The sequence below is a fragment of the Balaenoptera acutorostrata genome, chromosome 6, assembly GCF_949987535.1.
Source record: "Balaenoptera acutorostrata chromosome 6, mBalAcu1.1, whole genome shotgun sequence".
Lineage (NCBI taxonomy): Eukaryota > Metazoa > Chordata > Mammalia > Artiodactyla > Balaenopteridae > Balaenoptera > Balaenoptera acutorostrata.
Genome location: NC_080069.1, coordinates 37,856,938 through 37,881,857, shown reverse-complemented (window position 1 = coordinate 37,881,857; position 24,920 = coordinate 37,856,938). Strand labels below are relative to the sequence as shown.

The 24,920-nt window shown below is 44.5% G+C and overlaps 1 protein-coding gene across 8 annotated transcripts in view; it reads left to right on the top strand.

Moving 5' to 3' along the window:
- Positions 1-24,920, top strand: part of AOPEP (aminopeptidase O (putative)) — a 370,314-nt gene that overhangs the window by 340,126 nt on the left and 5,268 nt on the right. For 6 of the 8 annotated variants that reach the window (XM_057547852.1, XM_057547854.1, XM_057547850.1 and 3 more), the window contains one exon: positions 23,725-23,811. The exons of 1 other annotated variant lie outside the window; for it this stretch is intronic. In XM_057547852.1, the coding sequence (XP_057403835.1) occupies positions 23,725-23,811 (87 nt within the window). Of the gene's footprint in view, positions 1-23,724; positions 23,812-24,920 lie in introns of those variants that run through there. One more of the 8 variants, XR_009008562.1, reaches the window with a different exon arrangement.

The window sequence follows — 24,920 nt, the reverse complement described above, 5'->3', positions numbered from 1 at the left end:
TGCCCCCTTCTGAGTTTGTTGACCCCTGCTCTGGGGCCTGCAGGGTTGAGGTCAGGGGTGGGTAGGGCCCAGATCAGGGCCTTAAGGCCCTGAGGCCTAACGTGCCACTGCCTTGCCCCCTTCCCAGGCCCTCTAAGGCCTTGGCACGTAGTCAGTTACACTGACAGCTTATCTCACTGTGAGGTTTCCTTGAAAGGTCACTCAGAACCAGAAAAGCAACAGGATTTTGGCCAACCAGGGTATGTTCTAGAAACTTTATTAGTTAAGTGTGATTTATTGTGACACTGATTAGCAGGAATTTCGTTGACTAACCATCTGCCTTTATTTTAAGTGACAGAACATTTCATGGGAGAAAGAATTGTTATTTGCTGGAAAAATGAGGATTCTGACTTTATTCTTGGTGCTTCTCCTTGACCAAACATATAAGGATAGTCCCTTTCAGTTAGTATCAGGGCTTTTAAATATGTAATAAATAGCAATCATTCAAAACATGGCTGAAGGTGTGCTGGAGAGTGGCAGGTTGTATGTGGAGCGTCCCTGTGGGAAATGGCTCTAGAGGTATTTTCCTGACAAGGAGCAGTGTGAGTGAGTGTGCTGATAAGTCTTTGTTCAGGGTGCTGTCACAGGCCCTGGGACCATGGTGTTGGATTAGGTGTCTGTGCAGAAGGACTTCAGTCCCAGGACAGGGGGGGTCTCTAGCACAGCAGCAGGGAGTGCTCAGGACAGTGGCAGTGGTGGGGCGGGGGGCTACTTCCTCATATTTCCAGGAGGTAAAGAAAGGCTCCCCCTACTCTTCCTTGGACTAGCATTTCTCCTGAAAGCACAGATGTGAAGTCACTCTTTGAGAAGGTGAGCCTGCTATTTCCGTAGCTCGTTTAAGCTCCTAATTGCCCAGCGCACTGCAGAACTCTCTTGTTGGCAGAGCAGCATGTTCTTGATGTACCAGAAGCCTCAACTGTGTAAGAAGCCCGTGCTGCCGTGAATCAGCTCCCTCTGTTCAGTAGTTGCTTTAGCTTCTCTGCTGTCGTGCTCACTTGTCCCTTCCCTCCCTCCTTCTGTGTGTGTGGGTGGGCTGGTGCTGTCTCACTGGGAAGTGTATTTTAATGATGCTCTTTGTGTAGCTCAATATTTGTATTAGTTGTGTTGCTTCTGTGTTTCCGGTTGTATTCACAAAATGTCCAATCTGTTGGTCAGGATTTCCGAGCATGGCGACCAGGCGGGTGATGTTCTTTGCCAGCTGTTTGCGTGTCAGGGGGACGCTGTTCCATGTTACGCGCTCCTTGTCCTCCGTGTGCCTGCATCACATGTGGTGTGAATGCACAAGTCTGCCCTGCAGGGAGGGACACCTTGTGTTCAGAATCTTAAAGGAAAAGTGCGTGAGGACAGATGTAATAAGCCGGGTACAGTAATGCATGTCATGTTAGGCCATTTTGTGCTTTGCCTGGCCACTCTTGTTGCCACCATGTGAAAAGTGGGGCTTTGGAGGAGGAACGTTTGTATTCCTTAGCCTGGAAAGTAACACTGACTACAGGAGTAGTTACCGTCTTTTACCTCCTGAATCAAAGAAGCCTCTAGCCATATTGCTGGGCTGCTTTAACCAGGTCAGAAAATGAACTGAAAGGGAAACTTAGTTCATAGGAATACATTGTCTACAGTTTCCGAGCATATTGGTTCCAATAAAGACCCAAAAGGTTTTAAAACATGTTAAACAACTGATTCTTCAAACAAAAGGTATTTTCTGAGATCCTTTTTTTAAAATAATGAATTTCCAGCCCGCTTTACCAGGTCTCCTAAGCCTCAAAAATAGCTTTCCTATGTTAATGAAGAGAGGCTCCACTCAACTTGGCTCTGTGACCTTTTTCCCCAAGAGCCCCACGACTGACCTTGAAGCAACTATTTCTACAGACTACAGTTGAACACTTCAAAACTGGGGCACCCCTCAGGTGAAATTTCAGAAAATTTGGAAGCAGCCACTCCCTGTCTCATCTGGCTCAGATGGGAGTGGTGGATGTTAGTCAAAATGGTCCCCACGGTACCGTGCTCTGCTCTGATGTTTCAGTTGGTAGGTTGAGCCAGAAATTCAGTTTTCTGGGAGAGGCCACTACCAGCACCAGGTCTCCCCGTCACTGTATTTGGGAAAGTACTGTTGGTTGAAAGGAAGAGGCCTCCTGGGTTAGGTTGGGGTGGGAAGGGGTGGGCACAGTGTCTCCATCTTGCCCTGGCTCCACGCCCCAGTCTTTGCTCAGGGGTACTGCCCTTCCAGGTCTCCATCCCTTCTAGACACCCAGGCCGTGCACCTGGTACTGGCAGAGGCATCAGCTTAGCAAAAAGCTGGACTTGGTCCCAGGTCCCCAAATGGCTGGTGGCCACTTACAAGTTGCCCACCCTCCCGGGCCCCTTTCTCCTCGTCTGCACAGCAGTACCGGGACTAGACTGCTGGCTATCAGCCTTTTTGACCGCAGCCAACTGGCAAAAACGGCTTTACGAAACTGTTTTTACTCTTATATTTGCTATTATTTCCTATTTTATTTTCTTTAAAAATGTGCATTGTGATGCAACAAATTGATTTTGTGACCCACTAACGAGTCGCAGCCCACAGTTTGGAAAATGTGGAACAGGACGATCTCACAGTCCTCACCAGCTTCCTGCCTTCAGGCTTGTGGCCAACGTCCCTGAGCCTCTGTCTCCTCAGGATTAAAATGGAGCCATAAACCCCCTCTTCGTGGGATTGTTAACACCATGAGGAGAAGTTTTAGCATAATTTCTTGTCATATAAGATTCACAGTCTCTCGTTTGGTGTGAAATGGTCAAATTTTATTTAGCTCAAACAACCTTTGTATTGTCTCTTTAATCTGTCAGGACTGGCAGTGAGAAAGAGAGACAAGAAGTACAAGCTACCAACTGTTAGGAGCCCCTGAGCATCTGGTCACAGAGTTCTTAATCTGGGGTCTTGGCGGCTTTTTCGGTGGGGTTGGGGTATAGGGTGGTTTGCCCTAAACCAAGGTTTCTCTACCTCAGCATTACAGATATTTTGGAGTGGATAATTCTCTGCTGTGGGGTGTCCTGTGCATTGGATGATGTATCACACCCCCCGTTTTTTTCCCTGCGATGCCAATAGCAGTTCTCTCCCTTCTCCACCCCACCCCTGTTTGGGCAATCAGAAGTGTCTCCAGACATTGCCAAATATCTTCTGGGGGATAAAGTCATCTTGGTTAGGAACCACTGCTCTAAAGCAGCAACCGACCACAAAAGGCAATTTTTTCATCTCATCTAATGAAGTGCCTGGTGGTTACAATACAGAGTGGAATAGCTAGAACATGGTTAACTACATTTGGGGGCCACCCTGAGCCGGCTGTATTCTCTCAGGGCTCCAAAGAATGTAACCCTGGGGGAGGTGAAAACAAAATGTTTCACATGGAAGAAAAAGAAGGAATTGCAAAATAAAGTAGTAGTAGCAAGTAAATCTAAGGAAACAGGTGAGTGAGTGAGGACAAATCTGTCTTACCACTAGTACCCAGAGAAAGCCATGCCAGCATCTGTCTGCATTCTGCTCTGAAAAGGACACTTTCAAGGTTGATTGCAAATGGAAGAACGTCCAACCTTGCAGGCCTTTCCCTCACCACTGCCTTTCCTCTGGTGCAGGTGGAAGAGCCCTTGAAAACCATGTAAACTGGCCACCTCCCTTGGTGGGTTTTACATATGCAAGGAGGGGGTGGATTTTAATACTTGTCAGTAAGAGAACTCATTGTTTATTTGAAAAGAAAATACCACAGCATTTATTTGAAGTCCACAAGTGGAAGGCATGATTGCAGGCCCACAAAAGTCTGACAGCTCCGATGCTCATTTCTGAATTTCATTTGGGCCAAAAGCATAGTTTCTGTGAACTGAGAAGATTCCGTTATCAACTGACCTCTGGAGAGGCATACTGGAAGGGCAGAGAATAAAGGTTTAGTCAAGTTATCATATGTTTAAAATCTAAGACTGACCTGTAGCTGTGATTCTGCCCATTCCCTTTATGCTAGAACTCCTTCTGGTCATGATGCCCGTCGTCTTCTGCACAGTGTCCAGGGTCCGTTCCCTGCCGTCCGTTCAGGGGCTCAGCACTCTCCTTTTCTCCCCTGGCTGCTCTTCTGTAGTATTCTGACTACAAAATAAAGAAAACATTTCTATTTTGTGCTCCTCACAGGAAGAGTTTAGAGGAGAGGTTAGATGTAACCTCAGTGGGCTCTGTTGCCACTTCAGGGTGCTCAACAGTTTATATTTAGTAAAGCGCAGTGTGCTGAACTTGGTGCCTCCTTCCCCGTTGGTACACCTCGATGCAGAATCTAAGTAGCACAAAGGCAGAAGCCAGCCTTGCTGACATCAGGTCCTGTCATCATGGCGGTGTGTGAGGGCAGCCTGCCGGGCTGGCGCCACGGCCCCTGCAGGACCGCAGGGCTGTGCAGGGTCACCAGGGCCCAAGCGTAGGAGCAGTGCCAGAGCGCCGGCCCCAGCCCCCTTGGTGGGCGCCTCTTCCTCCCCTCCTTCCCTTTTGGAGTCTGTCTTGGGGTCATGCATATCCCCAGGCTTCCCCAGGTCACTGCCCAGCAGTGTCAGGAGGCACCACTGTGGAACAGTGCGCCAGGAGGCAGGTTTTCAGATTGAACATAAAAAGGAGACTGTTGGGGCTTCCCTGGTGGCGCAGTGGTTAAGAATCCGCCTGCTGGTGCAGGGGACACAGGTTCGAGCCCTGGTTCTGGAAGATCCCACATGCCGCGGAGCAGCTAAGCCCGTGAGCCACAACTACTGAGCCTGCACGCCTAGAGCCCGTGCTCCGCAACAAGAGAAGTCACCGCAATGAGAAGCCCGTGCACCGCAACAAAGAGTAGCCCCCACTCGCCTCAACTAGAGAAAGTCCTCGTGCAGCAACAAAGACCCAACGCAGACAAAAAAAAAAAAAAAGGAGACTGTCGTGGAGGGTTGGAACGGTGTGGTGCAATTAGCAAAGCGGTTTTCCAGGGTAAAATACAAGGAGCCAGATGGAATGAGAGCTTTCAGAACGGCAGGTTGACACCTGCCATATCCAACATTGGGCCGCTTTGTCACAGTTTCTTCCCAGGGACAAGGGGTCTGGCTTCTTGGCTCCTTGACATGGTCAAGCTCAGGTTGCAAATCAGAGGGTCAAACATTGATGGATCTGAACTTTAGGATGTGACCTATAAGTAGTGTGACTTAATATCCATTTTTTAAAAAGCTAAAACAGTGCTGGTGAGGGACGCAGCTGTCATTTTGACACAGCATTGTAATTTGTAGAGTTTGGAAAGCTGGGCAGGGTATGGACTGATAAAAGGGATTGGGGTGATTTTCTTTGGTTGCTTAGACATATTGGGATTTTTAAAACATGTGCCTTTTATAATGTGGGATAAAAAGCTCTTATATAATTCTTTAGTTATACTTGTGTATTTTTTTCTTTGTTGTATTTGGTTTATGAAACATTCACTGCTTTAGAACATTTCTTCAAAGTCAGGAAGATATCTCTAGATATTTCTTCCTTGGAGTTTTCTTTCTTTGTTATTCAGTTCAGTGCCCCTAGAATTTTTCTGTGGAAACCTTGTAACAAAAAAGTCTCCATTGCTTTATACAGTGATACAAGGATTTTTGAAAACTGATCTAAAATGATAAAGGACTTTGTTTTTTCCTTTGTTTTTTTTTGTTTGTTTGTTTTTAGATGAGTATTCCTCTCTTGTTCCTGAGGCCAGGGCCTGCATGCGTTTTATTTACCTTGAATTGTTACAGGACATTGTGGCTGATCAGATGTTTGTTTAAAGAAAAATGAGCCACTCGTGGCATAATCTGCCTAATTTTTCTAAAAAGACCTTTTAAGTAAACAATTATAATCAGTCAAAACATTTAGAATTTATCTGTTAAATAAAAGAGGAAAAGAGCATTTAATGGCGGGCTTTTAGCTACAGGTTCAGCCAGACTTTATTAGAAAAGTCCCTGGTTGCTTATTCTTTGCCATTCTTTCTTCCACTGTACTTAGCAGCACGTCCTACTGTATAGATATTTGGAGATTTAAGGGGCATTATCACCTCTTGCCATCTGTGTATGTCCCCCCCCCCCCCCCCCCGCCGCAAGTCTGTACAGATTTTCTCAGACAGATGTGGAGATGTACACATTTTTTGGGTTATAAATAACATTGCCCTGACACGCTTCTTTTGATAGTGCCCCAAACCCATCTACGTCTCCTATTCCTTTTGTCTTTATTGTTGTTGTGAGTAAAATCAACATGTGGGGTTTTATTGGTGTTTCTGGGTTCTTTATACCTCCATCAGTAGTTTATATATTTTTGTATTAGAGTTCTGTACTGAAATCCACACCCCAAAAAAGCACACAGTTGTCTGTGAGCCAGTGCCATTTTCTTTCACAATTATAGACTCATATTCCCATGTAAAGTTTGCCTTCAGTGCCCTAAAATAGAGGGCTCACTTTTGCCAAAATATCTTTCCAGATTGCTCTTCTTCCCTCTGGTGCCTTTCCGGTGCACCCTCCTGTGCTCTCTAGTTCCATGGTACACCAGGATTTGAGAGTTCGCTCTCTCTGGCCTTCAAGCTGTGGAACCTTCAGGCTGTAGATAAAATGAGCTATTCCTATAGTCTGTGGGAGCCTCCCACAGCGTCAGCGGCCTAAGTATGGTCCCTGAACCTGCCCTTTAGGGAGGAGGTGGTGCTCCATAGATCCCACGGGATTCCCCGGCAGCTTATGCCTCTTATGGGCGAATGTTTGTGCTGGTACCTGATAGCCAAGAGAAAACAATTGTACTGAATTCAAATTGTTTTAAAAAATGAAAGGACCCCCGTTTATGTGCAAATGATGGTATTTTGTATGTTTGTCAGGGTATGACATTTAAAGATCAGCAGACTTTATGGGGTGGCACTAAAAATGATTTTTAAAGCTACTTGGTCTACATGTTGCTTTGCTGCAGCTTTGAACCACATGGAATTGTGTTCCACAGACCAACTGATCGTGCCCCTCTGTGGGTAGGAGCAGATGACCACGCTGAGCGTGGAGATCTGCAGGCACTGGGGAGAGCAGCCAGCCAGCAGCAGCAGCCCAGAGCAGGCTCGTCCCCCTGGCTCCACTGTCAGGACAGCAGGCAGGTCTCCTCAGGAACTGACTGCGTACAGTAGTACCATTTCCTGAAATCGCCTCCCCCAGCTTGACTCTAGGGTCGTTTTTAATAGCAACGTTTTTTGAGAAATAATTCATATACCATACAATTCACCCATTTCGAAGTGCACAACAGTGCTTTTTAGTATGTATTCACAGAGCTGTGTCACCATCACCACAGTCAATTGTAGAATGTGTTCATCATCCGATCCCAAAGAAACCCTGTACCATTTAGTTGTCATTCCCATCTCCCCCCGCACTCCAGTCCTTGGCAACCAGACTAATCTTTCTGTGTCTACAGATTTGCTTACTCTGGACTTTCATGTAAATGGGATCACATACCTTTTGTGAATGGCTTCTTTTCACTTAGCATACTATCTTCAGGAATCATCCATGTTTTGCACATATCAATACTTCTTTGCTTTTTATTCCAAATACTTTTGATGGTATAGGTAAACCCCTTTTGTTTAACTGTTCATCAGTTGATAGACATTTGGATTTTGTGACTGTTATGTGTAATGCTGCTATGAACATTTGGGTGCAGTGTTTTGTGTGGACGTAAATTTTCACTTCTTTTGGGACTTAACCTAAGGAGTAGAATTGGCTGGCTTATATGGTTAGTTTGTTTAACTTTATAAGGAACTGCCAGACTGTTTTCCAGAGCACCATTTTACATCTTTACCAGCAGTGTATAGGGTTCCAGTGTTTCTTCATCCTTGTCATTATTTGTTATTGTCTGTCTTTCATTTTCGCCATCCTACTGGGTGTGAAAACCTATCTCATTGTGGGTTTTTTTGTTTTTTGTTTTTAAACATCTTTATTGGAGTATAATTGCTTTACAATGTTGTGTTAGTTTCTGCTGTATAACAAAGTGAATCAGCTACACGTATACATATATCCCCATATCCCCTCCCTTTTGCGTCTCCCTCCCACCTTCCCTATCCCACCGCCCTAGGTGGTCACAAAGCACCGAGCTGATCTCCCTGTGCTATGCAGCTGCTTCCCACTAGCTATCTGTTTTACATTTGGTAGTGTATATATGTCCATGCCACTCTCTCACTTTGTCCCAGCTTACCCTTCCCCCTCCCCCTCCCCATGTCCTCAAGTCCATTCTCTACGTCTGCGTCTTTATTCCTGTCCTGCCCCGAGGTTCATCAGAACGTTTTTTTTTTTTTTTTTTTTTTAGATTCCATATATATGTATTAGCATATGGTATTTGTTTTCTTCTTTCTAACTGACTTCACTGTGTATAACAGACTTTATCTAGGTCCATCCACCTCACTACAAATAACTCAATTTCGTTTCTTTTTATGGCTGAGAAATATTCCATTGTATATATGCGCCACATTCATCTGTCGATGGACACTTAGGTTGCTTCCATGTCCTGGCTATTGCAAATAGTGCTGCAGTGAACACTGTGGTACATGTCTCTTTGAATTATGGTGTTCTCTGGGTATATGCCCAGTAGTGGGATTGCTGGGTCATATGGTAGTTCTATTTTTAGTTTTTTAAGGAACCTCCATACTGTTCTCCATAGTGGCTGTATCAATTTACATTCCCACCAATAGTGCAGGAGGGTTCCCTTTTCTCCACACCCTCTCCAGCATTTATTGTTTGTAGAGTTTTTGATGATGGCCATTCTCACCGGTGTGAGGTGATACCTCATTGTAGTTTCGATTTTCATTTCTCTAATGATTAGTGATGTTGAGCATCCTTTCATGTGTTTGTTGGTACCCTGTATACCTTCTTGGGATAAATGTCTATTTAGGTCTTCTGCCCATTTTTGGATTGGGTTGTTTGTCTTTTTGATATTGAGCTGTGTGAGCTGCTTGTATATTTTGGAGATTAATCCTTTGTCAGTTGCTTCATTTGCAGATATTTTCTCCCATTCTGAGGGTTGTCTTTTCATCTTGCTTATGGTTTCCTTTACTGTGCAAAAGCTTTTAAGTTTCATTAGGTCCCATTTGTTTATTTGTGTTTTTATTTCCATTTCTCTAGGAGGTGGGTCAAAAAGGATCTTGCTGTGATTTATGTCATAGAGTGTTCTGCCTATGTTTTCCTCTAAGAGTTTTAGAGTGTCTGGCCTTACATTTAGGTCTTTAATCCATTTTGAGTTTATTTTTGTGTATGGTGTTAGGGAGTGTTCTAATTTCATTCTTTTACATGTAGCTGTCCAGTTTTCCCAGCACCACTTATTGAAGAGGCTGTCTTTTCTCCATTGTATATTCTTGCCTCCTTTATCAAAGATAAGGTGACCATATGTGCATGGGTTTATCTCGGGGCTTTCTATCCTGTTCCATTGATCTATATTTCTGTTTTTGTGACTGTACCATATACTGTCTTGATTACTGTAGCTTTGTAGTATAGTCTGAAGTCAGGGAGCCTGATTTCTCCAGCTCTGTTTTTCTTTTTTCAGAATTGCTTTGGCTATTCGGGGTCTTTTGTGTTTCCATACAAATTGTGAAATTTTTTGTTCTAGTTGTGTGAAAAATAACCATGGGTAGTTTCATAGGGATTGCATTGAATCCATAGATTGGGTAGTAGAGTCATTTTCACAGTGTTGATTCTTCCAGTCTAAGAACGTGGTATATCTCTCCATCTGTTTGTATCATCATTAATTTCTTTCATCAGTGTTTTATAGTTTTCTTTATACAGATCTTTTGTCTCCTTAGGTAGGTTTATTCCAAGGTATTTTATTCTTTGTATTGCAGTGGTAAATGGGAGTGTTTCCTTAATTTCTCTTTCAGATTTTTCTTCATTAGTGTATAGGAATACCAGAGATTTCTGTGCATTAATTTTGTATCCTGCTACTTTACCAAATTAATTGATTAGCTCTACTAGTTTTCTGGTAGCATCTTTAGGATTCTCTATGTATAGTATCATGTCATCTGCAAACAGTGACAGTTTTACTTCTTCTTTTCCGATTTGGATTCCTTTTATTTCTTTTTCTTCTCTGATTTCTGTGGCTAGAACTTCCAAAACTATGTTGAATAATAGTGGTGAGAGTGGGCACCCTTGTCTTGTTCCTGATCTTAGAGGAAATGGTTTCAGTTTTTCACCATTGAGGACGATGTAGGCTGTGGGTTTGTCACATATGGCCTTTATTATGTTGAGGTAGCTTCCCTCTCTGCCTACTTTCTGGAGGGTTTTTATCATAAATGGGTGTTGATATTTGTCAAAAACTTTTTCTGCATCTGTTGAGATGATCATATGGTTTTTTTCCTTCAATCTGTTAATATTGTTTATCACATTGATTGATTTGCATATATTGAAGAATCCTAGCATTCCTGGGATAAACCACACTTGATCATAGTGTATGAGCCTTTTAATGTGCTGTTGGATTCTGTTTGCTAGTATTTGTTGAGGATTTTTGCATCTATGTTCTTCAGTGATATTGGCCTATAGCTTACTTTTTTGTGTGACATCTTCATCTGGTTTTGGTATCAGGTTGATGGTGGCCTCGTAGAATGAGTTTGGGAGTGTTCCTCACTCTGCTATATTTTGGAAGAGTTTGAGAAGGATAGGTGTTAGCTCTTGTCTAATTGTTTGATAGAATTTGCCTGTGAAGCCATCTGGTCCTGGGCTTTTGTTTGTTGGAAGATTTTTTTTTTTTTTAAACATTGCTTTTTAAATTTTATTTTATTTATCCATTTATTTAGTTAGTTAGTTATGGCTGTGTTGGATCTTCATTTCTGTGCGAGGGCTTCCTCCAGTTGCGGCAGGCGGGGGCCACTCTTCATCGCGGTGCGCGGGCCTCCCACTATCGCGGCCTCTCTTGTTGTGGAGCACAGGCTCCAGACACACAGGCTCAGCAGTTGTGGCTCACGGGCCCATTTGCTCCGCGGCATGTGGGATCCTCCCAGACCAGGGCTCGAACCCGTGTCCCCTGCATTCGCAGGCAGACTCTCAACCACTGTGCCACCAGGGAAGCCCTGTTGGAAGATTTTTAATCACAGTTTCAATTTCAGTGCTTGTGATTGGTCTGTTTATATTTTCTGTTTCTTCCTGGTTCAGTCTCGGAAGGTTGTGGTTTTCTAAGAATGTGTCCATTCCTTCCAGGTTGTGCATTTTATTGGCGTAGAGTTGCTTGCAGTAATCTCTCATGATCCTTTGTATTTCTGCAGTGTCAGTTGCTACTTCTCCTTTTTCATTTCTAATTCTGTTGATTTGAGTCTTCTCCCTTTTTTTCTTGATGAGTCTGGCTAATGGTTTATCAATTTTGTTTATCTTCTCAAAGAAGCAGCTTTTAGTTTTATTGATCTTTGCTATCGTTTCCTTCATTTCTTTTTCATTTATTTCTGCTCTGATCTTTACGATTTCTTTCCTTCTGCTAACTTTGGGGGGTTATTTTGCTCTTCTTTCTCTGACTGCTTTAGGTGTAAGGTTAGGTTGTCTATTTGAGATTTTTCTTGTTTCTTGAGGTAGGCTTGTATTGCTATAAACTTCCCTCTTAGAACTGCTTTTGCTGCATCCCATAGGTTTTGGGTCATCGTGTTTTCATTGTCATTTGTTCCTAGGTATTTTTTGATTTCCTCTTTGATTTCTTCAGTGATCTCTTGGTTATTTAGTAGCGTATTGTTTAGCCTCCATGCGTTTGTATTTTTTACAGTATTTTTCCTGTAATTGATACCTAGTGTCATAGCATTGTGGTCAGAAAAGATACTTGGTACGATTTCAGTTCTCTTAAATTTACCAAGGCTTGATTTGTGACCCAAGATATGATCTGTCCTGGAGAATAGGATAGATCTATCCTGGAGAATCCTCATGAGCACTTGAGAAGAAAGTGTATTCTGTTGTTTTTGGATGGAATGTCCTATAAATATCAATTAAGTCCATCTTGTCTAATGTATCATTTAAAGCTTGTGTTTCCTTATTTATTTTCATTTTGGATGATCTGTCCATTGGTGAAAGTGGGGTGTTAAAGTCCCCTACTATGATTGTGTTACTCTCTTTTATGGCTGTTATCGTTTGCCTTATGTATTGTGATGCTTGTTTGTTGGGTGCATAAATATTTACAAGTGTTATGTCCTCTTCTTGGTTTGATCCTTTGATCGTTATGTGGTGTCCTTCTTTGTCTCTTGTAATAGTCTTTAAAGTCTATTTTGTCTGATAAGAGAATTGCTACTCCAGCTTTCTTTTGATTTCCATTTGCATGGAATATCTTTTTCCATCCCCTCACTTTCAGTCTGTGTGTGTCCCTAGGTCTGAAGTGGGTCTCTTGGAGACAGCATATATATGGGTCTTGTTTTTGTATCCATTCTGCCAGTCTGTCTTTTGGTTGGACACAAGACCAAATGGTAATCCATTTACATTTAAGGTAATTATTGATATGTATGTTCGTATTACCATTTTCTTAATTGTTTTGGGTTTGTTTTTGCAGGTCTTTTCCTTCTCTTGTGTTTCCTGCCTAGAGAAGTTCCTTTAGCATTTGTTGTAAAGCTTGTTTGGTGGTGCTGAATTCTCTTAACTTTTGTTTTGTCTGTAAAGGTTTTAATTTCTCCATCGAATCTGAATGAGGTCCTTGCTGGGTAGAGTAATCTTGGTTGTAGGTTTTTCCCTTCCATCACTTTAAATATGTCCTGCTGCTGCCTTCTGGCTTGCAGAGTTTCTGCTGAAAGATCAGCTGTTAACCTTACGGGGATTCCTTTGTATGTTATTTGTTGCTTTTCCCTTGCCGGTTTTAATATGTTTTCTTTGTATTTAAGTTTTGATCGTTTCATTAATATGTGTCTTGGCGTGTTTCTCCTTGGATTTATCCTGCATGGGACTCTCTGCACTTCCTGGACTTGATTGACTGTTTCCTTTCCCATGTTAGGGAAATTTTCAACTATAATCTCTTCAAGTATTTTCTCAGACTCTTTCTTTTTCTCTTCTTCTTCTGGGCCCCCTATAATTCAAAAGTTGGTGCGTTTAATGTTGTCCCAGAGGTCTCTGAGACTGTCCTCAATTCTTTTCATTGTTTTTTCTTTATTCTGCTCTGCGGTAGTTATTTCCACTATTTTATCTTCCAGGTCACTTATCTGTTCTTCTGCCTCAGTTATTCTGCTACTGATTCCTTCTAGAGAATTTTTAATTTCATTTATTGTATTGTTCATTATTGTTTGCTCTTTAGTTTTTCTAGGTCCTTGTTAAACGTTTCTTGTATTTTCTCCATTCTACTTCCAAGGTTTTGGATATCTTTACTATTATTACTCTGAATTCTTTTTCAGGTAGACTGCCTAGTTCCTCTTCATTTGTTTGGTCTGGTGGGTTTTTACCTTGCTCCTTCATCTGCTGCACATTTCTCTGTCTCCTCATTTTGCTTAACTTACTGTGCTTGGGGTCTCCTTTTCGTAGGCTGCAGGTTCGTAGTTCCCGTTGCTTTTGGTGTCTGCCCTCAGTGGTTAAGGTTGTTTCAGTGGCTTATGTAGGCTTCCTGGTTGAGGGGACTGGTGCCTGTGTTCTGGAGGGTGGGGCTGGATCTTGTCTTTCTGGTGGGCTGGGCTGCATCTGGTGGTGTGTTTTGGGGTGTCTGTGAACTTAGTGTGATTTTGAGCAGCCTCTCTGCTAATGGAGGGGTTGTGTTGCTGTCTTGCTTGTTCTTTGACATGGGGCATCCAGCACTGGAGCTTGCTGACCATAGGGTGGAGCTGGGTCTTAGTGTTGATCATTAACTTCCCAACCTCCAGAATTTTTGTTCAGCCCGTTCATCCATGCGTTTACTTCTGTCGGCAGTACTGGAAATGCACGGGAATTACAAGAAAATCCGAATTGTTTTCTGGAAAACTGGAGGTAAGATGACTCGGGAGTGACAAGACACAAAGTACAGTGGGTGGTGGTGAAAGAAAGCCAGGGTAGGAGGTGGCTGAAGCGTGGAGCAGTGCCCTAGGGGAGTGGCAACTTCCTACAGGGACCCCTGCCTCTAGAGCATCCTCTCCCAGGCATCGATGCTGCACGGGGCCCCTCTCATTGTGGTTTTGATTTTCATTTCCCTATTAACTAATTATGGTCAGCATCTTTTCATCTGTTTATTGGCCATTTATACATCTTTGGGAAAATGCCTAGTCAGATCTTTTGCTCATTTTTAAACAGGTTTTTCTTTTTATTATTGAATTATAATAGTTTTTTGTATATTTTAGATACAAGACCCTTATCAGGTATATGATTTGCAAAAATGTTCTCTCATTTTCTTAGGTTGTCTTTTCACATTCTTGAAAGTGTCCTTTGAAGCACAGAAGTTTTAATTTTGAAGCCATCCGATTCACCTGTATTTTCTTATTCTGCTTGTGCTTTTGGTGTCAAATCTAGGAAACCAGTGCCTAATCCAATGTCTAGAAGATTTATGTCTGTGTCTTCTGCTAAGAGTTTTATAGTTTTAGCTCTTACATTTAAGCCTTCGGGTTTAATTTTTAAAGTCCATTTCTCTATCTTCCGTAAGGAAGGTATTGGAAGAAATAGCCACTAAGAAGAAATGGGTTAAGGGAGGGTTGAATTTTTTCATGGAACTTGTGGTAAGGCTGGAAATCGACTGAGCTTAGGCTGCCCCGTTCAGCAGTTGGTGTCTTTTCTTCCTTTGTCTCTTAGTTTGAGTGGCCCTTTCTTACGGAGTCTCCTGACTACATCCCTGGGTCACTCCCATTGCCCTCATTGCACCCTGTTATCTCCTGTCAGGGCGTTTGTCACTAACGTGAGTCTGCTCCTGCCTGTTTACTGGATTTTTCTTAGACTTTCTATTGAACTGTAAGCTCAAAGAGGGCAGGATCTTGTCTGTTTTATTCACCACTTCATCCTTAATACCCAGTACTTATTTTTTTGGAGAATGACATTTCCTGGATCTCCAGGTATTCTGGAATAGAGTGACTAGTATATGACAGGATAAGGTGATTGGATAACTAAAGCTGTAGGGAAACCCCTTCAGGAGGGAGTGAACCTTTTTGGCAGACTTGGTGAGGCCCTCTGGAGTCAGTCACGTCCGCCCCTGAGGAAATGGAGAGAAAGCACGAGTGTCCCTTCAGAGTTTCTCAGAGGAAGTAACCCATGGTCAGTTTTCTGCCAACAGTAAAAGTCCTTTTTTTCAGCAAAGGCCATGTGTCGTATGTTAATGAAATGAGGAAAGGAGGTGGAATTCCATATTGGAATGTTTTACCATTTAGTGTGCCGTTTTGATAGGGAGGGAAGGCTCACTGTGCTGTATTTCAGGGTGGACTCAACATGGGCTACTGAGTTCTACTTTTTGGAGCCAGCTGCCTTGAATAGCATTAATGTCATTAAATGAAGTAGTATATACATAGGAGAAGGAAGAAAGGTTGGAATTTGCCTGAGAGAACATATAAAACTCGATGTTTGTCATCACCTTGGATCCTCACCGTCACTCTCCACGTGCACACTTGGTGTGATGATCCCGATAGCAGGTTTGGACGATCCCTGTTTTGCACGTTGCCACAGCTCTAGTTATAACTGGTAAAACCTGTTATTACCGGCTATAACCAGTTAACATAGAGCAGAGAGCTTTAGGGTCTGACTCAAGCAAGGTTAGGAAGAGCCCTTGAAAAAGAGCTGAGAGCCTCCGCTGCCTCGTTTGTTGTCTTAACTTCAGGGCGAAGGGGGTTTACTAGCCTGGCTTTGTGGCAGTACACAGAGCAACTTTTCATTCGCTTTAGTTAAAACAGTGTTAAGATCTCAGCCCTTTGAGAGTAAGGAGCTGTAAGGTGAGAGAGAGAAGGAGAAGAGAAGTGTTGGAAATCTTTATGTGACAACTGTACACTCAACTGTGCCCTCATCTTTTCTCATGCGAATGAGCAGATGAGACATCCTGGACCGTTATAGATGCCCCTAAACGAAATACTTGCTGGAAAGGCTGTTCTGGAGCTGCTCTAGGAAGGCCTCCCCACGCCCAGGCTGCCAGACAGGCTTCCCTCACCAGCAGTAAACCCACTTTAAAGCAACGTTAAATCTAATTTAAGGACACAAATTGAAAAAGTAGGTTTGTTTATTGCAGTGTTAGACTTATTAACTCACAAAAGCCATGAGCCTTGGTCTTTCTGTTTACAGATTATAAAATGGAACTCAAAATGAGGTTTAATGGGCTTCCCAGACCGTGTTCCCTGGACAGATTTTTTTTTCCCTTCAACAGTAAATTCTGAAATCAAAAGGACTTAAAAAGAGGAGTGCTTCCTGTCATAAATAGGATGGGTGGCATTCTTCAAAGCATTTTACAGCTTCCAACTGTGCATTATAATTTCAAAGTAGCTGAAAAGCATTCTGAGTTTTTTAAATGGTACGTTCATTCAGAAACATTTATTAAGCAGCTACTTATGTGCCAGGCATTGAGAGAGGGCCTGGAGATAGCCTGAAGGCTCCCAGGCCCATGCTCTCACTGAGCTTGCACTTTATTGTTAGTAAAGGCATAAACTACTGAATAAGGAGACAGCAGTTTCAAAGAACATTGGGCTGGAGAGGATGTAAGACACAGCTCTGAGAGAGTGACCCATGGGGAAGCGGGTGGAGCTGAGGAATTCTGGGCCCAAGAGGTGAGTTACGGGATGTGGACATACCAGTATCAGGTCATCCCACTAACCTAGGGCGTTGCTGGATGAGGCGGGGCCACAGCAGTGCCATCTAGTGCCACCGCAGATGTCCTTGACCTCTGTTGACTTGACCCCTCATAGCCTTCTTGGTAAAAAGCTAAAGGCTATTAGCACATTTTGGGACTTTCTGGGACACAGTTGACTGAGGTGGACTTTCTGGCATCGTCAGAGGATTGAAAGACTAATGGAACTGTAGTATATTAATGAGGGGATGCCCTGCGGTTGTTATTACGTTAAAGTATATGGGCCACACTAAGCTAGTAAATCCAACGGCAGCAAATGGAGAATAAGGAAAAACACAAAATAATATATCCATGTTGTTCACATGTAAAGCTACCTGTTTATAATTTTTACTATTCAAAAATAAAGCAAGGGAAGCAGCCGTGTGCAGGAGCCACAGGTGCTTTTTCAAGCGTGGCAGCGAGTGTGCACCAAAACAAACCCTGGCTCCAGGCTTGCAGTGACAGTGGCAACCCAGCTGATTTTCTGAGTCCGACCTTGACTGTGTAATGTGCTTTGTTGATGGCACAGTGGCTACCAGAGCCAGGTTTGGGGTGTTAGCCAAGTTGCTAACACTGAGCTGTTTTGTCTAACCCTGCAGCGCGTCTGCTCAGCCTCTGCGACCCCACTTACTCTTCAGGCACAGTTAGGCTTCTGTAAGACCCTGGTTTGCAGACTCCACCTCAAAGGAACCCAGCTCCCCGCACCCCCCAGCCAAGGGGGTTTAGTGTTTAGTTTAAGATGTTTTCTACCGGACTGATTTAAACTGCTTGAATAACCCACTTATGTTTTTCTCCCTAATATGTCTTTATATGTACTGGAGTTACAGATTACATTTTTATTGAAAGAAGAATTATGTTTAAGGAAAGTCTGAAAACTCCTTTGGAAAATTAGTCCATAAGATAATAAGCAGCTTGTGGGGGAGCATTCTCATGTAAGAATTATTTCTTTGAAGTAGCTTCATGGAGAACACACTAAAATTGAAGACCAAAAAAAAAAAAAGCAGAAACTTGAGATAAAAGGTATAAAAGAGCATTGAGAATTGTAAAGTGTTAATGAACACAGGGTCTGGGGGGGGTGTAGTGATTTGCAGAGGAAGCGTCTGGTCAGCGAGGGAGATTGGGAGTGACCTGGTTGAGGGGATTATTCTTCCTAAAGTTCGCATTGCCTTAGTGTTGGATCCCCTACCCACAAGTGGCGCCTTGCATTCATGCTGGGCTGTAGGCCAAGAGGTGCTCTGTTTCCAAACGAATGCCACAGGTTTTTCGGTACAGAGGAGTGCAGTCCACAGAGGAAAGAAAAGTCCCCACATTCAAGAACACCCTAGATTTCCTGGCAGAATGGGCAGAAGCTGGCCGGAGCCAGCTCGTGAGAGCCTCCCAGCTCTGTGTTCTCTGGCGTCGTGCTGGTGGATTTAGGGGGTTAGCACATCACTCGGGCAGCCTAAGGCGTGGGCTTCCTTTTCAGATCAGGGGTCAGCAAACTAGAGCTGGCTGGTCCAGCCCACTGCCCTTTTTTTTGGTAAATAAAGTTTTATCTGAAGATAGCCACGCCCACTCATTTACATATTGTCTAGGGCTGATCTTGTGATACAAGGGCAAATGGGGTGAGAAGCCATAAATGCTCACTCACTGTGACAGAAAAAATTGGCAACCCCTGTTCTAGAGTTCTAGAGTTTAATAGGAGTTGGTTCTGGATGCGTTAAAATTCTCAGATTGAAGAGATTGGGGGGCTGGTGGGGGGGGGGTTGTCTGTTAGCAGTTTTTCTTTCCTTTTCCAGGAGGGAACAGTTAAGTGAGAGGTACGTGTGGTTATATCACAGAGGTGCCCATTGGATCGTGGGACTTGTCCCTGAATCTGAGCTGTGGTTTGACCCTACAAGGCAGGTCCCGCTTTTCCAGCACTGCTGGAAATCAGAGGAGCCGGCCAGAAGTCGTTCAGTTCGCCTGGGCCTCTTGGGTAGTGATAACGTTCTTGAAATGGTAGAAGTGCCATGTGCCTGGAGCTGATGCTGGGACAAGGCTGTCTTTACAGACGGGTTTGGAAAATTCCCAGGCGCCTGGCCCCTGGGTATACTTCCCCGAGGGTGGATGAGAAGGACCAGCTCCCCCAGGCCTCGGGGAGGCCCCTCCCTGAAGGAGCCCCTGCTTCCTCTGCGGGCTCCCGCTGGCGCTGGTGTCTCAGAGTCCTGAGTCTAGGCGCAGGGTGGGCCGGCTCTTCTTTCTCGGCTGTGTCGTCCCATCCTCTCCCTCCCGCTTCCCACTCCCCGCCAGTGCCTTACCTCCTCAACACCCACCTGACAGGCACCTTGCTCCTTCGGTTTTCACCAGTTAACAGACTTTTCCTTGGAGTTGATACTATCAAGTTTTTATAAATTCAAGAAATAGAACTTTTGAAGTGGAAATGAAAGCCAGAAACATGCTACTCCTGCTAAGAAGACAAGCACTTACTGTGTGGGAGTCACAATCCTAACGCTTACTGCAGCGACCTGGGGTAGTTCCCACAGCAGCCCAGGGGCAGAGGCTCTTCTAGCCCCCGCCCTGGGGAGACAGCTCTGGATCAGGACCCAGTGGGTCATGAAATCAGTTTAGTAGGTCGCCAGCCAGCATAAAGAAGGAAGAACAATAACTGTCAGCGGTTGCATATAGTGAGGGAAAGTATTAAAAAAGAAACTTTTGTTTCTCTGTGTGTGTGTGTGTGCGCATACACATGTATACATATCATGCGCAAAATGTGTTTTGTATACCCAGGACACATGTCTGCTCAGGTCTCCCAGGTGGCTCGGGCCTGTTACCACCGATATATATACTCCATCCTCCCGGGGGAGTCCCTGCTGTGGGTCGGGGGTCCCCCATCCTGGAGCAGTTACAGTTACATGAATTATAGGAGGGTTTTAATGTCCTATCACCAAACGTGGGTCTGACATGAATGGGCTTCTGCAGGCTTACCCTTCCTTCTTCCTACCCCAAATTCTAAGACCCTCCCATGTGCCCCCAGCCCCAAAGAACCATTGCATTAGTGGGCACTCCTGGGAGAGCATTGATGTTTGTGCGCTCCTCACCCTCTGTACATGGAGGCTTTGGAAACCTGGAAACTTCTGGAATTCATTTCCAAAGGTGTAAATTAGCACTGCTAATTTAAAACCCACCCATGCACTGAGGCAACCACCCATATCATTTTTCTGTTCAACGTCCCTTAAGCAGAACACTTTGAAAAGTGTTCTAATTAGTCCAGCTAATTTTTGTTGGACCAAAGTATAATGGGTGCCACACCTGTGTGTGCACATCTTCATTGTTGCAAGAGTCAGGGACCCGCGTTCCCTTTCTTCATCATCATCCCCCCTCATTCGTGTGCCAGGGACTGCTAAATGCTTTGCTTGTGTTATGGAACCTTCAGCGTGGCGTGGGCGGTGGATGCACTCCTGTCCTGGCAGGAGGTGGGCCAGACCAGCTGCTGTCTGCACTGAAGACTCAGTGAGGAAAAGACGGGCATGTGCTCCAGAGGCAAGGCTTCCAGTGCCCTGCGACACCGCACGCTCTGGGGCGGCTGGAACGAGGTGCTGGTGCTCTAGGTCCTCCGACCCTGCTGCTCGCCACCACGGGCAACTCTGCCTTTTCCCACTCCTGAAACATCCCTTTTCTGATTTTCTCGAGATTTCTTATTCTTTTCCTGCCCGCTCCGCCGTCCCTCGCCCTTGCCCCTTACCTGTCTGTGGCCTGACCCCGTTGCTGGAATTCAGGGCTAAGGTGTTTGCTGGCTCGAGGCTTTCAGGTGATTCCTAGCATGAGTTTGGAATGATTTTATGAATCTGAGTCACCGTTGAAAAAGTCATTAAATTTTTTAATCTCTCTTGAGACATTGCGGAATAATGTGAATATTCAAAGTGTAAGTATTGATTGGTTTTAGCATAATGTATACACCCATGGAACGCTGACGCTAAATGAACGGAGTCAGAGGCCATAGACGCTGTGGAAGGCCTGCTGGGCCCGGGTGTTCCCACAGATGTACTTATGTGGTGGTGTTTACTTTTCACCTCACTGAGGAAGTTAAAAGACAAGGTGACCACTACCACCATTAACTAATTAACTAGTTAGAAAATAAAGAAGAGCAGATCTACAGAACAGACAGCTTTCTTCTTAGAGACCTGCCTCTGCTTCTGAATTCTCTGATGCTTCCCAGCACTGGGAACTTCACTTTCCTCCATTATCAACAGAGGAAGGAGCTAGATACAAGTGTGGTGACCTCTGTCAGGAATTTTTTTTTTAAGTTTCTCAGTGATCTGGAGAAAGGAGGTATTCCATCAGTGCCCACCGTGGAAATATTGCTGGGAGAAATTGTGACAAATGTCACTTTGCTGCCAGCTTTTCAGGAAGACCCCCGTTCCAGGTGTGACAAGTGGCCTTGCGAATTGTGGGTCCTGGACAGTTTAGAGGATAAAAAGATAAAAATTTTCTTTGTTTCTCAAAGAAATGCGAAGAGAAGTAGAAACCCTGGGCAGAAGCAAGAGATAATCTGTTGGGCCCTCAGCCTCACACAGCATCTCTGTGATGTCTTTTAAACATCCTGTCATTGAAATTTTGAATTATGTTTAATTCTTTTGTAATGAAAAGGCTTGTTGTTTTTTCTGCTCTTTGTGGGGTGGAGAGAGGGGTTGGTCTCTATTTCCTGGACGCCATGTTAGCCTTCAGGGGTCAGAAGACTAGATCTCTTATTAATTGTGACAACTAACTATTTTTAACAGTAAGGGGAGTGGAAATGCTGACTTCATATTGGTTGTGAAAGAGCCTCTTTCAGTCAGCTCAGCTCTTGGATCTTCTTCCAGTCGTCGTAGTGGGACTGGCCCTGCCTTTTGCCCCTCTGTGGACCTTATCCTACTAGGAAACAGACCCTAATTTATGCTTTGTTATTTCTGTATGTGTAAATAAGATGAAGGAGAGCACAGGGAGAAAAAAAATGGGAGGCCAATAATGCCTCCATTCTCAAAATCAGATCTAAAAAAATATAGTGTCCCCAAGTTTTGGAGTGATAAACCGCTGTCCTTGTCAAAGGCTTGGTGTGATCAGGTTGCAAGATCCAAGTCGTTAGATCACTGTCAAGCTGACAAGAGTTCTCTTATGCTTGTCTCTCCTAAAAGCTGGTACAGCTGTCCCCCTGTGCAGTGGTGAGAAGTGAAAGCATGTGGCCCCCAGTCCCCTGACTCTCATGCCGCATGGCGGACACCCCACCGGGCCACACTGACTTGCCGGGGCCTTCTCCTTTCACAGAGCTCACAAACAAAAAGACACAACACATCCACTGGTGCGTGGATGGGACTGGTGGTTTCTGTGAGTTGGGACGGAAACGAGAAATGGAGGCATCCAAGGGGCCCATTTGGGTTCTGTCCAGTGCTCAGCCTTTGGTACTCAAACCAAAGCACGAGAGCGGGGCTTTGGTTGTTCTGGTAGCTTCTTCTCTGGTTGGTGCAGTATCTGAGCTCTGTTCAGTTGTTCTTCTCCAGATATTTTAAGGGCTACCCTTTCCCTTTTATGGTGTTAATTTCTATTGGCTGTATAGGAAAGAGAACATTTTGTTGAAGGTAGAAAGATTTCCAAGACCTGTCCAGCCCAACCTGCTTCCCTTTTGCTGTGATGATCCAAGGCTATTAGCTCATTTCCATGTGCCTCTGAAATTCCTTCGTGAATATAAAAAGTTTGTTGGCATCCTTTTCTTAGAAGTTCAAAGGGCCTGACTGCCTGTAAGCAAAGGGCCCACCACCAGAACCCCCTCGTGTCTCAGAGTGCACTGTAGCTTAGGGGAAGGATTCTTTCCAAAAGATGTTTCTTTATTTCATTCCTAATTGCTTGTGTGTAAATCTGTTTATGGTGGATTAAAGAAGAGATCCGGCCATCAGTGGGTAATGATATAATTTACAGGGGCCCCAGCCAAAATGTTGAAATTGCTTACATTTTACTATTGCCACAAATGGATTACTATAAAGGGTCTCCCTCTTTCAAAGGCAGTAAAAACAAAGAGTGATGGAAGGAGGCTTTTTTATTTTTTTTAGTGCACATAATCACTTCCATGTATGGCTCGTGTTGAACCAATAATGGAGTATAAAATGGTGGACTGCTCACCGGATTTAACTGAGAGGGCTTTAATGCAGTAGAAAATGGCCCAGGACTGAATTCTTAAACCAAATGTAGGTAGACTCTCCATGTAAAGAATGTGTCTGAGGTGCCTAGAGATGGGGGGGGGGGGGTGCGAGACTGCCTCTTATCAGCAGAGGCAGCTAGTGCTGGGATCCAGCCCCCCCGTTGTCTGTAGGGTTTGGGGGAGGGTTTCCTGGCAAATTCCTGCTTGTAAACCTGTTGTCAGGTATCTTTACTAAAGGGCAACCACACTTAGCTTGTGTGTTTTCAGTAGGTTGTGCAGACCTGCAGCCCACACCCGTGGGCATGTGGCAGGATCTGCCTGCGTCAAGGTGGGCTGCTCCCCTTCCTCCCCCTCCGGCAGGCACCCTGAGCTCCTCAGAGGGTGCGCTTTGCCTCTTAGGAATGTGGAGAGCAGCGTCTTCCTCCTTTTACTGTGTTTATTGTTGCAGTCACCAGCGCTGAACCAAATCGGTTATTGCAGGAAATTAAGTAGTTGTGGTTTGTAAAGGAAACCTTCGTTGACAGCATCCTGCAGGGCAGAGCACCAGCCTGGCTGCCCAGGGATGTGTGTTTAATTTCCCAGTTACGTTTTGCATTCGTCTATTATCTTGCAAAATGGTCTTTAAAAACATCAAAACCCCCAAGTGAAACATGCACCTTCTTCCCCTAAAGTTGACTGGCAGCCCTCCTCATGAAGGAACCTCATGGTTCCTTCCTTCGTAAAAGAAGTTAAATGAAAATGAAATTTAAAAGTGTCAACAACGTTAATATACTTCAGAGAGTAACTTTTTCTAACAGGAAAGGCTCTCCATCATTAAACTTGTTAGGCCAAGGAAACCTACCAGTTTTTTGCTTACTGGATTTTCTCCTTTCTTAAGGTTCGCCATCGATGGTGTGAACTTGTTGTTAAGCACAAATACACAAAAGCATACAGAAACGTGGAGAGGTTCCTTCAGGAGGATCAGGTAAGTTTCAATTTTCAGCAGATGGGGATTCTTCAAATGCTGTCCCCTGACTATGCAGTACACTTAACACAGGGACCCAAGTTGTCGACATCTCTATTTTAAAAACAAATATTTAAACATTTTTCAAGGATTTTAAAGAGTTGTTAGGTGCTTACCTACCAAACTTTTGAGCTGATTTTTTTCCTCTGTCTTTGTATCCCATTGAATCATGTCCCTTAGAAGCTCCCTTGGTTTGACGTAGCTGTGGCCCACTGCCGTTACCAGTGAAGCATGGGCAGACCTCATGAGCTTTCTGCATCTTTGAACCTCAGATTCATTAGGTCAGGGTTGTGGCTTAGTGATGCCGTGGTGTGTACCTGTGCCTTCAGTGGCCCTCACTTAAAGTATGTATGAAGATTAGACTGGGAGAGCCCCGGCTGGCTGGGACAGTCTGGTCTGTATCTGCACCTGCCACACCAGGTGGAACCCTGTGCTGAGTTTCCTTCCCGTGAGAACGCTCCTCACTGTTCACCAGGGAAAGCGATCACCTTGCAAGGAGCCCACAGGAAGCACGTGCGTGCACGAACCCGTTGGAAGATGTTTTCCTTGCCGCCTCTGCTGGGCCGCAGCCTGTGGCGGTCAGCACCCCGCCACACCGTGTCCCCCAGCGTGGCTGTCCATGGTGGTGCATGTGCCGTGGCTTCTGTCAGCTGCGGGGAGCTGGCTGCAGCTCGTTCCTGTTGGCGTGACCAGTGCGTGCCTCTGAGTGAGCTTTCTGCCGGGCACTGTGGGCTGACAGAATGGAGCCATGTTTCGGTTCGGGTGGAGGGTTGTGGGTAGGGGCAACAAAGGGACTTTTGAGAGGGCCTGAGTACAGGGGGCAGCCAGCAAGTGAGGGCTCGTTATTCCCGCAAAGAAAAATACACGACTTTGTACCAGAAGAAATGTCACATTTGCACAGTGAAGCAAGAGGTGTTTTGGAAACACAGAGGGGAGTATAAGGACAAAATGTAAGAGCAACTTAAGGCCTGTTCTGAAAACCAAAATTAACTGCAGTATATTTGGAACCATGATCTTTGCCAAATAAGGATTACCGTAGCTTTTTCAGGAAAGAATTTTTGGACCCCTAA